The 13,946-nt window shown below is 40.5% G+C and overlaps 1 protein-coding gene across 12 annotated transcripts in view; it reads right to left on the bottom strand.

The window, feature by feature from the left end:
- Positions 1 to 13,946, bottom strand: part of kcnma1a (potassium large conductance calcium-activated channel, subfamily M, alpha member 1a) — a 158,676-nt gene that overhangs the window by 27,965 nt on the left and 116,765 nt on the right. For 5 of the 12 annotated variants that reach the window (XM_056760388.1, XM_056760383.1, XM_056760392.1 and 2 more), the window contains one exon: positions 2,448 to 2,528. The exons of the other annotated variants lie outside the window; for them this stretch is intronic. In XM_056760388.1, coding sequence (XP_056616366.1) covers positions 2,448 to 2,528 — 81 coding nt within the window. The remainder of the gene's footprint in view (positions 1 to 2,447; positions 2,529 to 13,946) is intronic. 12 annotated transcript variants of the gene reach the window in all.

Genomic DNA, 13,946 nt, shown 5'->3' with positions numbered 1-13,946 from the left:
CGGTTCACTTTGTTTGCAACTAGGGGTATCCATGACAACAGGCTTACAGTCTGAGACCAGGGTGAAAAACCACAATGAAAATTAAATGCATATGATATGAAATGAGGAAGAAATGTGATAAGATTATAGAAATAAGATTATGCACTAAAACTAGAAAATATGTGATGTGATCAAATCTCCAATAACACAGTGTCTACACCGGACGCGAACGGCGTGACGCGACACGACAAAAGGCATTAGAACGTCAGATGCCATTATAATTCAAAATTTTGTCCACACTGGATGCGGCGCGACAAACCCATTCAGAACAAGCTGGCTGTCATGTCGCAAAGCGCCAGTCGCGTCCTGTGTAGACACGGTGTCAAGCACCCATACTAACACAAAACTATTTTTTTTATTTTTTATTCGGATGCCCAATTCAATAACAATAAAAAGTAACGTTTTTTTGAATGAAATTTCAATAAAAGCAAAATAAAATAATTTTTACTAGTGGTCCCAGACTTCCGTTCCAACTCTATAAAATAGTTAAGCTATCTACTCTGATACTTTTATACTCTATTGATTGAAATTGGTGTTACACAAACGCGCACACATACACGGTCAGTGCTAGTGAACAGAGGAAATATTACCTTTAGCTGCTGTACATGCACGCAGCAGTGACTGCAGGGACGCATGCAGGAGGAAGGGGTTGTCTGTGGAAACACTGACTAACACGTCCTAAAGCTCCACCTACAGTGCGTGGGGAAGAGCACAAAGAGGAAGGTGCTGGGGCGGTGGCGGTATTGTCCGGATCAGACTGTCCAGGCTGAGGTGTGACTGTGAGGGCGTGGCCGGCGGCTGCAGACTTCCTTTACGGTTATTAACGAGAGGTACGCTCAACAACCAGCAGCACACTGGGCACAGGCAAATTGTTGACTGGTTTGATTGAGTGGTTCTGAAAAGTGGGTCTATCTTCCTCCTTTACTGTCAAATTGTGGAAGACAAAAAAATGAGAGAACCCCGAACGTTAAACCCAAAACCTTTTGTTTGTCTGGACCTACTGTACATCACGTACCTGGAATCAGGATGCACGTGGACATACCAGCTTTTAAAAGCAGATGCCATTAGTGCATGAGTATATTATGACTACATTTATAATTGATCATTGAGTGGCATGAGAATCGAACAATAAATATTTAAGCATGAAAATACAAGTTGACATGATTTTCATTGCCGAGGCATTTATTTCCCTCTTCGATTACTATTCACAGACAGATCCACGAATCAGCACGCTACGACGGCACCCACTTCACATTTGAATTATTTAAAATGACCCCTCGGTTTTATTAAATACTACTTAACCACAGGCACTTTAGGTGAAATGTTCAATATGACATTTACTTTTTCCATTGCTAATAAACATGAATTAATTAAAGCACTTTCTTCCCCGTCTGCGCTGCGACACGACAGAACAAAGCAGGAACACATTTCCTAATAACAGTCACAACGCATCAGGTCGCAGAGCAGGTAGCGGATGAGCTTGCGCGCGATCTCTTTACATTCTACCTAATAGCATACACTATGCATAATAAACAAAAATCGCTACTTTCTCTTGAAAGACCTGTATGAAAACTTAAACATGAAACCAGTGAAAATAACAGCAATCTGGAGGAGTACGCTGTGTGCACGAGGGACCTGAAATGTTTCAGACCGTATGTTTTCGAGCACACCGTCTGCCACCCGAGCCCTAAACCTCCAGCCTAATGCTATCTACATAATGGCAAGAGGTTAACCAATATCTGGTGTAAGTGGAAAAGCAGTTTCCGCCCGCTCCCCAAACCTTGCTCGGAGCAATAAATAGACGGTTATTTCTGCCGTCAGCTGCCGCATAGATTTAAAGGCCGCCACAGATAACTCCTGGATTCATCTGGCCCCTGTCAAACACGAGCAGCATTATACAGAGAACATGCGCTGTGGCACTTTCACTGTGGATTTACAGTAATCCAGACGGCAACTGTCCCTTTATGAAATGCAAATCCTGTGACGAGCCACAATTGTGCATTCTTATCAAGGCCATTGTTAAATTATAGAAAATCCATCTGCGGGGAAAATGCGCTTTAAAACTCGATTCAATTTTATGCCGGTGCTACATAAACAAATTGGCATTTATGGCAAATGCAAAACTATCGCATCAAATTCTATTTATTGCTTATGAACTTAGCATCATCTATTTTTTCGAGTTGTAGAGTATTTGAATTACGCTTTGTAATATTTTCCTTCTGCTGCATTCATATGGGTTTTTGCCCTCCAGATATTATAACATTTAGACAGAACACTTAAGAAGCTATTTTGTCTCAAAACAACTACTCTATTAAATATGCAAAAATGCGTAGAGGTTATATATCAAATGAAACTTAAAAGCAATAAGGAATAAAAGGTCTCTAAGGATTAGTCGGCGATAGATTTACCTAAAGCGCATTCAGCTTTGAACCGAACCCCAGACTGCCTCTGCGCTTCCATTTTCCCTGGAGTTGTAGCGCCATCTGCTGCTAAAGGCGTCACAACACAAAAAACATCTCTAAAACTCTACACATGTGTGCAATACTTCACAGAATTTCTAGCTCTTCAATCATCTCCCGCAAGGACGTGGGCTCTTTATGCAACATCTGGATTTCATATGGATCCTTTTATTCGGCACCTGACCTTTCTCATGCACATGTTTTAAAGTGGAACAGCCCCTCTGATGCATTTGACCAGGATCCAGTGCTGAGAAACTGTCATCACAGCCCCTCCCCAACCTCAGACAGCTGAGGACGCCAGCTTTTGTGCTGTAATACTAGTGGGGGGCCAAATCAAAAGCAAAAAGCCAGAGCAGGCAGGTTACATGAGGCAGAATGAGGAAAACAGTACACTTACGTGATCGGACATATCCGTTAAACTTATATTTGGCTGAGGAGAAGGCAGAGACCAATGAGAGGTTACGAAGAGAGAGAGAGAGAGAGAGAGAGAGAGAGAATGAGGGTGAGACAGATAGGCAGTACATCACACTCAACAAACGAGGACTGGGAGGAAGACAAATCAAATATAGTTAACGGCACTGAGGATGCCATGATGATGCTGGTTTCGGGGGCTCCTGACGAGCAGGAGATGATGAAAGAAAAAAAAATGATGGAGAGAGGCTACAAAGCAGATGATTGGTGAAATGCTGGACGTAAATGAAGCGATGAATATCAAGCTGCCTGTTCAGGGTTTCCACAGCACGGATCCATTTTAAGAGCCAAATGTTGGATTCTGGTCTCATGCACTGTGAATAACTGACTGTTCAACTCTAACAAGGATCATTATAAGTTGGGATGGGGAGAAAGAGAACTCTTTGATAAGTAATCACTTTATCCACGAAACTTAATTTCATCAAAACCATTGAAACCACTCGAACACATGTTAGCAATCTACAGGCTGAGGCAAATTATTCAACAACAAATTACAGATGTTTCCCATCACGTAATAAATTCTGCATAATGTAACGCTGCTGTCAGTTTTAATTCGTAAATGTCCTGTCTGTTGACCCTTATAGTTAGGAATGGGTATCATTAAGATTTTATCGATATCTATACTGTTATCGATACTGCTTATGGATACTGGTACTTATCAGTACTGTTATCGATACTACGCTCTATAATTTGATGCAAAAACATATGACGTTAAAAGATGTTAAATATTTTAAGTTTCTTTATTGCAGCTGAGCTTTAGAACTGCAGTTTATAAATGCTTCTGAGCAAACAGAAAATGCCACATAACAAAACGTGTGTGTGTTCTGTAGCATACCACTTACGGCACTTAGCATGGCATAGGAACACATAATAATGTAATTCAACATTTACTTTACATCACTATGGTTATTTGGCTGATAGGCCGTTGTTCTTCCTTTCTGGTTTTAGGTCTACATAAATTTAAGTACTATTTTCTAAGCAAGTGATATTTTTTTTAATATGTAGTATTTTTTATAATTTATTTAGCACATTTACTTCAATTTACTAAAGTAAGTGTATATACTCTGTGGTCGAATTATTAAGAACAATGTTATAACTTTTTCTCAAATAAAGGACTTTTATTTTGACGGGTTGCCGGAAAGCTGTTTGACGGAAGCTTCATCGTTGTGAAACGCAGACGCTGAAAGCTCCAAGCTCCACAAGCGCAACCATGCCACTCTTTCACTCATAAACCCACAAAACAAGATTACAAATACATCGCGGAAATCATATGGCCCTAGATATCAAACATACGTCAAGCAAACTTCAGCCATTCGGGACATCATTCAGGGAAGGAAATGACAAGCAGCAGACTCAAATTCGCCATTTAACAACCCAATACACAGAGATAAAACAATGCAAGTATCTGTAACAGTATTGTTTGTCATAAAGCTTTTCAATACTCCGGTTCGACCCAATTATGTACTGGTGCAAAAAAAGTACCAGTTCTCGGTAACCATCCCTACTTATAGTTACTGACCAATTCTTCCCCAGCAAGTGCTGTCATCCAACATCAAAACAGACAGGATATTTTTCTAATTTAAATCTAATTTAAGTTCTCTAGATTCTAAAGTAGTCTCTGTACTGTGCTATCTTGATTCTGATTCACTATAGAATTTTGATTCTGGTTCACTTTAGAATCTAGATTCTGATTCGCTATAGAATTTTGATTCTGGTTCACTTTAGAATCTAGATTCTGATTCACTATATAATTTTCATTCTGATTCACTGTAGAATCTTGATTCTGGTTCATTATAGAATTGATTCCGATTCACTATAGAATTTTGATTCTGGTTCACTTTAGAATCTAAATTCTGATTCACTATATAATTTTCATTCTGATTCACTGTAGAATCTTGATTCTGGTTCATTATAGAATTGATTCTGATTCACTATAGAATTTTGATTCTGGTTCACTTTAAAATCTAGATTCTGGTTCACGATATCATTTTCATTCTGATTCACTGTAGAATCTTGATTCTGGTTCATTATAGAATTGATTCTGGTTCATTATAGAATTGATTCTGATTAACTATAGATCCTTAATTCTGATCACATAAAATCTTTATTCTGATTCAGTCTCTGTACTGTCTTGATTCTAATTCACTCTAGTCTAGAATCCTGAATCTGATTCAGTCTCTGTACTGTCTTGATTCTAATTCACTCTAGTCTAGAGTCTTGAATCTGATTCAGTCTCTGTACTGTCTTGATTCTAATTCACTCTAGTCTAGAGTCTTGAATCTGATTCAGTCTCTGTACTGTCTTGATTCTAATTCACTCTAGTCTAGAGTCTTGAATCTGATTCAGTCTCTGTACTGTCTTGATTCTAATTCACTCTAGTCTAGAATCCTGAATCTGATTCAGTCTCTGTATTATAATATCTCAATTCTGATTCATTGTAGAATCTTGATTCAGATTTACTAAAGAATTTTGATTCACTATAAAAATCTTGATTCTGATTCACTGTAGAATCTTAATTCTGATTTCAATGTAGAGTCTTGATTCTGATTCTCTGTAATTTAACCATTTGATTAATACCTATGGGATGAAATGCTTCACACATGCTTCACAAATTCTTTACTTCCAGCCTACAGAATTAAAGGCTTCATGAGTATGAATACTTCGTTCAGAGAAAATTCCCAGTGAACTTCAACCAGACTGTAAAGTTTGTTTAAGCTAGCAACTGTAACAAAGAGGGTGGAGCTCATTGAGGTCTCAGTTTTATTGAATAGCAAACTCTTAGCATGGTATGCTGGAAGAATCATGATCACTTTATTCAACAAAACAAACAACAATAATCCCATATGTTGCACAATAAGCTAGATGTCTTCAGACATGGGATGTGTATTGCTCTGCACAGCATCCCCCTATTGTTGCATATTCTCATCTTTCGTTAGTACTGTATCTGATGCCATAAAGGTCACAGCAGAGGCCCAGGGCGAGGCAATGACACAAGTGCTCAAGCAGGAGCCCCGCGCCGGACCTGGCATATGTCGCTTGCGATCTACGGGCACAGGAAGAATTGGCCGACTCTTTGGCTAGCATCTGTCCTACACGGCGGAGGGGACGACCGGCCCTGCTCCTGCCTGGTGGTAAGGAACTGTCAGCCTGAGTTTCATGACACACCAGCTGAGCCGGGGAAATGAAAATGCAAACATAATTTTCGTGTCAGGCCGGATAAGAGCCGACAGTGCTGAGTTCCACCCTGTCAAGAGTGGACAAGATCCACTCCCTGGGCTGTGCCGCCCCGCCCTGCCACGCTCGTCACATCCTTGGCTGACTCCAAAACCAACCAGAGTGGGCAAAATAACAGGAATAAAGAAGAAACAATATACCCTGAAGCCTCAACAATAGGCCACGACCTCTCTCTCTCTTTCTTTCTCTCTTGGTACGACGGACAATTGTTGTTTACAAAACAAGAACGTCTGGGATTGCCCTGCTGGAAGCTTTCATGTGAAGGCTCATAAGTTCAAAACAGGAATTAATACCCTTTGCGAGGTGGAGTACCAAGAGAGTCTTTAAGGCCTGTGTAATGAGCGGGATAAGTCTCGGCAGGCGGAGCAAAGGGACTGTTATTGTCATTGTAACTTAGAGCGGTGACAACTAACTCGTTCAGGATGTTTGCTCCCGAAAGCCTGCACTTGCAGAGATAACAAACTCTTCTTAATAGTGTGCAGTGTACCAGAGCTATAATGAGTGCTGCATTGCTCCCTACTTCTTGTCAACTGCTCTTTGGGCTTTGACTGTAGCCGAAAGAAAAAGAGACATAGTGTCTGCTTCTCACGCATCTCATTTTCATACTAATAATTCTTTGTCTGGCTCTGGCAGAGAGCAGCATTACCGGAATGATGCATGCACCAAATCAGAACAAAAAGTGCATGAGGGCTGTTTGAGAAAGCGCCGATCAGGGAACATTACTTCTGTAAGACAGGCCGTGTTTACTGCCACGCATTTCATGCGTTCAGCAGAATTACTGCATCCAGGGAAGTAGTATTTATTTCAGCAATAACTGAGCTCCACCATATCATGCTTAGTGCAGGGATACTTTGATATATATATGATTTCTGACTCATGTGGGGTGAGGAGTCGGAACATACAATTATTTAAACAGTAGCAGAAGACTTAAAAAACCAAGCTTATGCTCATCAAGAGAGATGTCCGGGAAGCAGCCATCTCAAAATCTATACTACACTACACTATTATGAGTGGTAAAAGTAATACATGATGTGTTAAATAAATAACACAAAACAGTGTGTTCATGTTAACATTAAGAGAATAGCCATAAATTGATGAAAAACTAGGTGATAGATTTTATATTATTTATTAAAGTCCAAGTGAACTTAAATTAAAAAATTCTTCGTTTCTCATGACATATTGGAGCTTTTATTGTAAAAAGCTTATCAATGACGGTCATTTTCTTTTTAAAATGCATGTACCCTCATAATCTGATATGACTATTCATCTGAAATGACGTAAATTATACGGCTTTGCCGGAGTATCCGTTAACTCCTCCCCTTCAACTGTCAGTGTGATGCCAATGTTATGTCAAAATCAATGTGACAGCTGTTTTTACACATCCAATCAATTGGCGGTAAAAATGCATTCCACACCCACTAATTTTTTCCTTTGAAACTCCTTTTCACTCGGAAATGTGTCAGAATACGGAAGTAAAAACGATCGCAACCTCCAGTTCACATGATTTAGTATAGTATTCAAATTATATTTCACAATACTGAAATTAATGATGTTAAATACCAAAATTATTGATATTGCATTATTGATATTAAGTTATTACTGAATAATGGTCAGACATTTTAAGTTTATATTTTTAAAAATTGTTCTTAATATTATGTAGAATGCCTTAGAGTTTGTAGAAAAATGACAAGGTTTAAAAAGGCAAGGACATACATTTTTGTTAGAGCCTAAATCATTTTTGTCATATAGGCTATATTCAAGTAAGATTTATCACCCAGATAAGCTTTTTTGGCTGTGCACATTACTTTGTGACCAATATCAGATTACAGTGTGATCTGGTCACCATCCTGAACTAAACTGCATTCCGCAAAAATCCCAAAACATATTAGAAACACGCTCTCATACAAAAATAAACTTCATCATATACATGAGGGGAATAAACGTAAGGTTTCGGTCTCAAGCTACTTCAAACTTTTCTTTAAGTAGCATTGTCACCACATATAAAAGTAGACCAAGTCAGACTTAAAAATGATGAGATACTGGGTGGCATGTGTTGTTCACACTGAAAAAAAACAGATCTGAGCAAGAAAACTTCATTTGGGCCACTTTGGACTGCAGTGTGAACCCAACGGTATTGTAGTATATCCTATCTATGGAAACTGGTCATATAATGACATTCTCTGAACCTTTATATTGAATATCAATTCAGCCGAGATCATTGTTGACAGAGAGAAATCAAAGTCAGGTGGTAGAGCTCGATCACTTTTTCATCAAACAGATTCGATACAAGGCTAAACCGATGGGAGAATCAAATCAAACCCATCAAAACTCCAAGTTTTCATCAAAGCAAGTTTTATTGAAAACGCATGTAGTTCTGTAAAACTGGGAGTATGAATGAAACCCCAAAAACATGACGTGAAGAGAAGAGATCAGTAACTATGTAATGAGCAGTAACCGGTATCCAGGGATATCACCATGAACCAAAACACAAGACACAAAGTCAACCTCATCACAGAGTTTGATGCTAATGTAAGTTGATGTGGCGAGTGGTCGGAAGGCATTCGCAGAGGAAACGCGATCGTCTGAACTGACCCCCTGCTTTTATAGTAGGTCACACTACTGCCATTCCTAATTGACAGACGCTTTAGTATTTCACATCTGCTATGGCTTAATGAGAAGACCCCTGTTCAGCCCTGTCCTTTACGCAACTAACCGCTCCACTCATCTGACCTCATCGCACATTCTGAGTCACCACCATCTCAATTGAGTTCCTGTCAGAAGATCTCTTTTTAACTTCACCATCGAGCCTGACAGTCCCACTGTGGTATACAAGGCTTTAAATAAAGCACATTGACTTTTTCTCCCCTGATTGCTGGCTAAGAGAAAATCATGGAGGAGGATCAGATCCTGTGGAAAGGGGGAGAGTTTGATGTGTTCCTTCAATTGCCTACACAGTAAACTAATACTTTTTAGTAAAGAGGTAAAGACATTTTACTTGGGCGGGTGAAAATGGTGGAGGCATTAATGGCTTGTGGTTGTAAAACATGATTGTCCAAGAACAGCAGAACAGACATACCCAATATATACTTACTCTTTATAAACAGATCCTCTCACTAAAGATCCCTTTCAATCACAATCTAGCATGTGGTATATGAATTTATGTGACTGTTAAAGACTTGCATATGAAGTTTGGACCGCTATTCGTTTCCAAATAGCTGTCGGCTTTAAACGAACAAACGTAGTTAAAAGGGATCTTGACCAGTGAGATGGACGTTTGAGTCACATTCGCTCTTTTATGCCATTTTAAATTGACCACATTCATCACTCTTTCCCATCTTAAGTATGGCATTACACATTGCATTGTTGAAGACCGTAGGATTGAGGGTTTCCGGTGTTTTTGAACCTGTAATTTGGGGAAAAAATAAGTTATCAATTCAATGGCGTTTTTGTATCCTGAAGGGTCTTAAAAAAGGTCAAAACATCGTCAGCCCCTTTTCAATTAAACAAATACGTGTACAACCTTCATGTAAAATCTGAAACACCAAAACAGAGACTGAATAAGGTCGCCAGCACTGCACAAGTGCTCCACTAACACAGCATGCGCCAACACAGCCCTACTGAACCTACTGCACAAAGAAGCCACGTCACTGTTACTACCACCAAACAAATAAAAGAATATATTACTAGTTCTACCAATACACCAATAAGCCACAGTCACGGAAATAATGGAGGAACGAAACAGACACAACACAGCACGTGAAACACAGCACACGCACCCACTCACGGACACATACACGCACGCTCACAGGTCACGGACACCGAACGGCATGTGGTTGGCGATCGAACTTACAGGCACGTAAAGTGGTTGAGCAATCATGAATAGAGACAGAAGAAAGTGGGAACGCCCTCTGAAGACTGTCCATGTTACTATGTACACTGCCTGACATGCACGAGCAGTCGCGCTCAGAGCGCCCGCAATCAAAACAACATGCCAGTTTCATTCGCTTGTAGACGGACATCTTGGCTACAGTCATGAGTTGGATGAGAGGAGAGGAAAGCAGCAGGTTAATGGCAAGGATCAAACAAGTCTGTCCAACCGGGGAAGCCTGAAGGTAACTTTTCAAACAGGAAAAAAGTGCAAAGCCTTAGCCAGCGAGCTGTGACAGGCTTGACCCTCAGATGGAACACTGCGTTCCCGTTTAATGCGTACCAATTGACGGTTCCTTGTGTAACGATCCACATTTGTTCCCGATAGGTGCTTTGAAGAATAGAATAGAGGGTTTGTTGCGACAGGAAGCAGTCATCTCATAGGGGTCAAGCCATGCCCTAAGGCTGATCATGTCATAAAAGGTCAAAAGGTCAGATATGACAATATGATCAGGAGGTGGGCCAAGGGACATTCGGGCAAAAAGGAATGGGTGAATGTGTTCAGCAGCAAAACCTGGTCGGATAACATCCTCCGTGACTAGAGGAGAGGATCACGTACCTGTATCCCATCATGCAGCAGTGGGTTTTCGCCATCACATCGTGCTGCATTCAAATCTCGGTCACACTCGAAGGGGCTGTTTACTCAAGACTCATGTATGTCTGTTTTTTTAAAACGATTTTTCTGTAAACATGCGCTAGACATCTCATCAGTGTTCTGCACAAATGCAAAAATGCGTCTTGTGTAAACGGCCTCACTTTGCGCAATTCTAGACTCGGGTATGGGAGATGGAAAATTCCTGATGTGGTAACATGCCAACCGCTTGTTTCTTCAATCCACAATTAGAAGATTTGTGTGCTTGAACACATGCTTTGCACTCGACTCGAATGTGTGCGAGACTATGTGTATGGAAGTCTAGGTACGCATGCGTTTTTCACTGATGGCGGCTGGGTTAGGAGATGACAGCAACGTTTGATTGCTGTGAATCGGACTAAAAACAGTCGTTCGTATGCATTCTCCCGGTGCCACCTTGCTAGCGGATGGTAATCAAGTCTGGCACCCTGAAAAGTGGCAACAATCCACGGGGAAAAGCCTGCTTTTGACTTCCAACCGAGGTTATGAGCCTGAATTAAAAGGCCAATTTCAGTTGTATGCCGGAGAGATAATATGCTAAACGACTTGGCCTTTAGAGCCATAACCTCAGGGACTGTTATTCTTATAGAACCATGCATAATAGCTGAAATTAAGGAGAACAGGCATGCGGAGGGAGGAGGCGGCCGTGGTCGTTTGCATTAAATGGGAGCCCGGTCAACTGTTTACGGGGCTGAAACAGATTAAGGGCGCTGCGAACACATGCAGCGGCGGGCTTATACTTCGATTCATGCTGAAATCTGTCGCTTCAGAGTTTAAGGGCTGACATTCATTCGAGCACAGAGTATGTGGTTATGTTAGTCAGTGAGACATGGAGGGCGGAATAGACACAAGACAACATGATGATGTGAGTGGCTGAACATGACTACACAGAGAGCCTAAAGACTGAAGCCTCTTTAACAGAACAATCCCATTTAGCAAGAATGCCATCAGCAACTGTCCTCATCCTACGGTTCCCACATTTCTTAGCGAACTACAACGCATCGTCTGTGTCCAAAACCTAAGGTAGATGCAGTCACAGTTTCGTGTATCAAAGACTTTAAATGCAGCATAATAGATCCCGAAAGCTCGGATGTCCAAAAATGTCAGGAAATGAAAAAACAATGTGATCTTTAAATTATTAAATACGGTGTTTTCAAAGTTGACAAGCATTTCTCAAAACTTTTTATTGGTAACTTATTTACAAAACCCAGTGACAAACATAAAGGGGGACTAATAAAAAAAAACGATGGCCAAAAATAAAAATATGAGATATATGAAATAAGCTTTCTGACACAGCCACTATAATAGTTGTGACCATAACTGTGGGAATGGACTCATATTTTCTACAGAAGTATAATACCTCTTATACATGCTAATAAAATGCAAAAAAAATGAAAACAAGAGTGATATTATAAACAGTAAAGCCCAGACCAATGATGAATGCTTAAACAAGATTCTGTACCTACAATATTATACGATCTCAATCATACACATCAATAAATATTAACCCATAAATATTTACGTAAATAAACTGATGAGTCAATAGAGAAGACTCTACCATTCACATCTACTGACAGCAGTCTTGCTAAATAGGTTCAAGAGGACCTCAGTGTTCCCGTTCTGTTCCATTCTCATTTCTAGAACTAGCGTGGCATCTAGTGGCCACATTCTGTACAACATCTACGCCAGTACCACCACGACTCAGATGTCAGGAGATGTACCTATCAGTGAGGGCAGTGTGTTAAAAAAAGACCCAGCTACTGAAGAGAATTGAAATGCAGAAGTGGAACATTTCAATACTGAGGATGGTTTTGGTGTCGCGTAGAGAAGCCGGGCGGGGGCCGGACGCCGCAGACAAAGGGAAGGCTGTAGGCAAGAGGGGGCCCAGATTGTTTTGATTGTGTTTTGGAGACGATGCTCGTTCGAGTCTTAGAATTTGAAAAACTTCCCCCAAAACTCTTTCCGCTCTCTGGAAATACAGCAGCGTACGAAATTGTCTTTGACAGCGAGAGGTCCGGTTTGAGCGGCTTCAATCTGTTTCAACCACTTGGCACTCTGGAAACCCATGACTAATAGTAGCAATATCAATCCCCTTTTTTGACATGTGTGATTGTCTTGACAGTCATCTTGCTTTTGGTTTAGTTTCAGGAGGGTCACAAAACCTTTGAAATAAATCTCAGATTTCTAGTATCAGGCGCTGTCAAAATATCCTCGGGGGAAACTGAGCTATTGGAAAGCCTGATTTTTCTACTAGCCTATCACCGATCAAGTGACCCCTTTGGTTTGGAAGGAAGCTTTCGGTGACTTCAGGCCAGTAAATTCTGCTGTGTTATTGTTTTGGGCTGAGGACAGTGAGGAGATGAGAGGATGCAGCAGCTAGACTGATACATGCAACATAGATATATACAGTATAGGTATGTATATAAAACTATTGGAAGGGTGAGACAGTCAAGACTATACTCTGGGCCACAGGAAATCCGTTTTTACTCACAATATGTCACTACCAGTGAGCGGTTTAAATAAAGTGGTGGTATTCCAAGGCAGCAGGGAAGGAAGTACATCAGAAAGTATGTCAATGATCATAAAAGGGGTAAAAAAGCAAACTTTCATAGCAGCAAAGCAAACCTCATGGTCCTCTTTTAGCTGTGAAACAGTTTTAGGAGGAAATGCATCAAATGTCAAAAACATGACTGCAAGTATAACGTTTTGTATAGCATTTAATATCTTTTCAAACAATTAAATGAAAGTTTAAAAAAGAAAAGGCTGTTTAGGGCTGCGCAAATAAAGGTCACTGGGATTAAATTTGAATTATTCATCTTGTGGCTAACTGGTTTGGACAAATGCTCATGTAGGTCACGTAATAACTATGCATCGTTCTAACATTAATGTTAATGTGCTCTCAACTCAACATAAATATTGCTCCATTTACTCAGCCAACAAATATTTTCAAGTAAAACTCAAGTGTTCACGCTGTATAACTGCAGAAGGAATACATTTCTATCAAATTCTAAATCCCCTCAATCGTGTTTTACGCTGGACCTGCTCTGAAAGTGGACGGCACTCTGAGCTATTAATCTCTCTTCTACTTCACTGGCTTCCTGTCATAAAGCGTTTGCGCCGGGCCGAGACGGCGGAACATGACAGCGCCACGTCCGAACGGCACTAGCGCTCGGCGTTGTGGGTAA

The sequence above is a fragment of the Triplophysa dalaica genome, chromosome 11 (genome assembly GCF_015846415.1).
Source record: "Triplophysa dalaica isolate WHDGS20190420 chromosome 11, ASM1584641v1, whole genome shotgun sequence".
Classification (NCBI taxonomy): domain Eukaryota; kingdom Metazoa; phylum Chordata; class Actinopteri; order Cypriniformes; family Nemacheilidae; genus Triplophysa; species Triplophysa dalaica.
The sequence above is the reverse complement of the archived record's forward strand: the minus strand, read 5'-3'. Positions and strand labels throughout refer to the sequence as shown.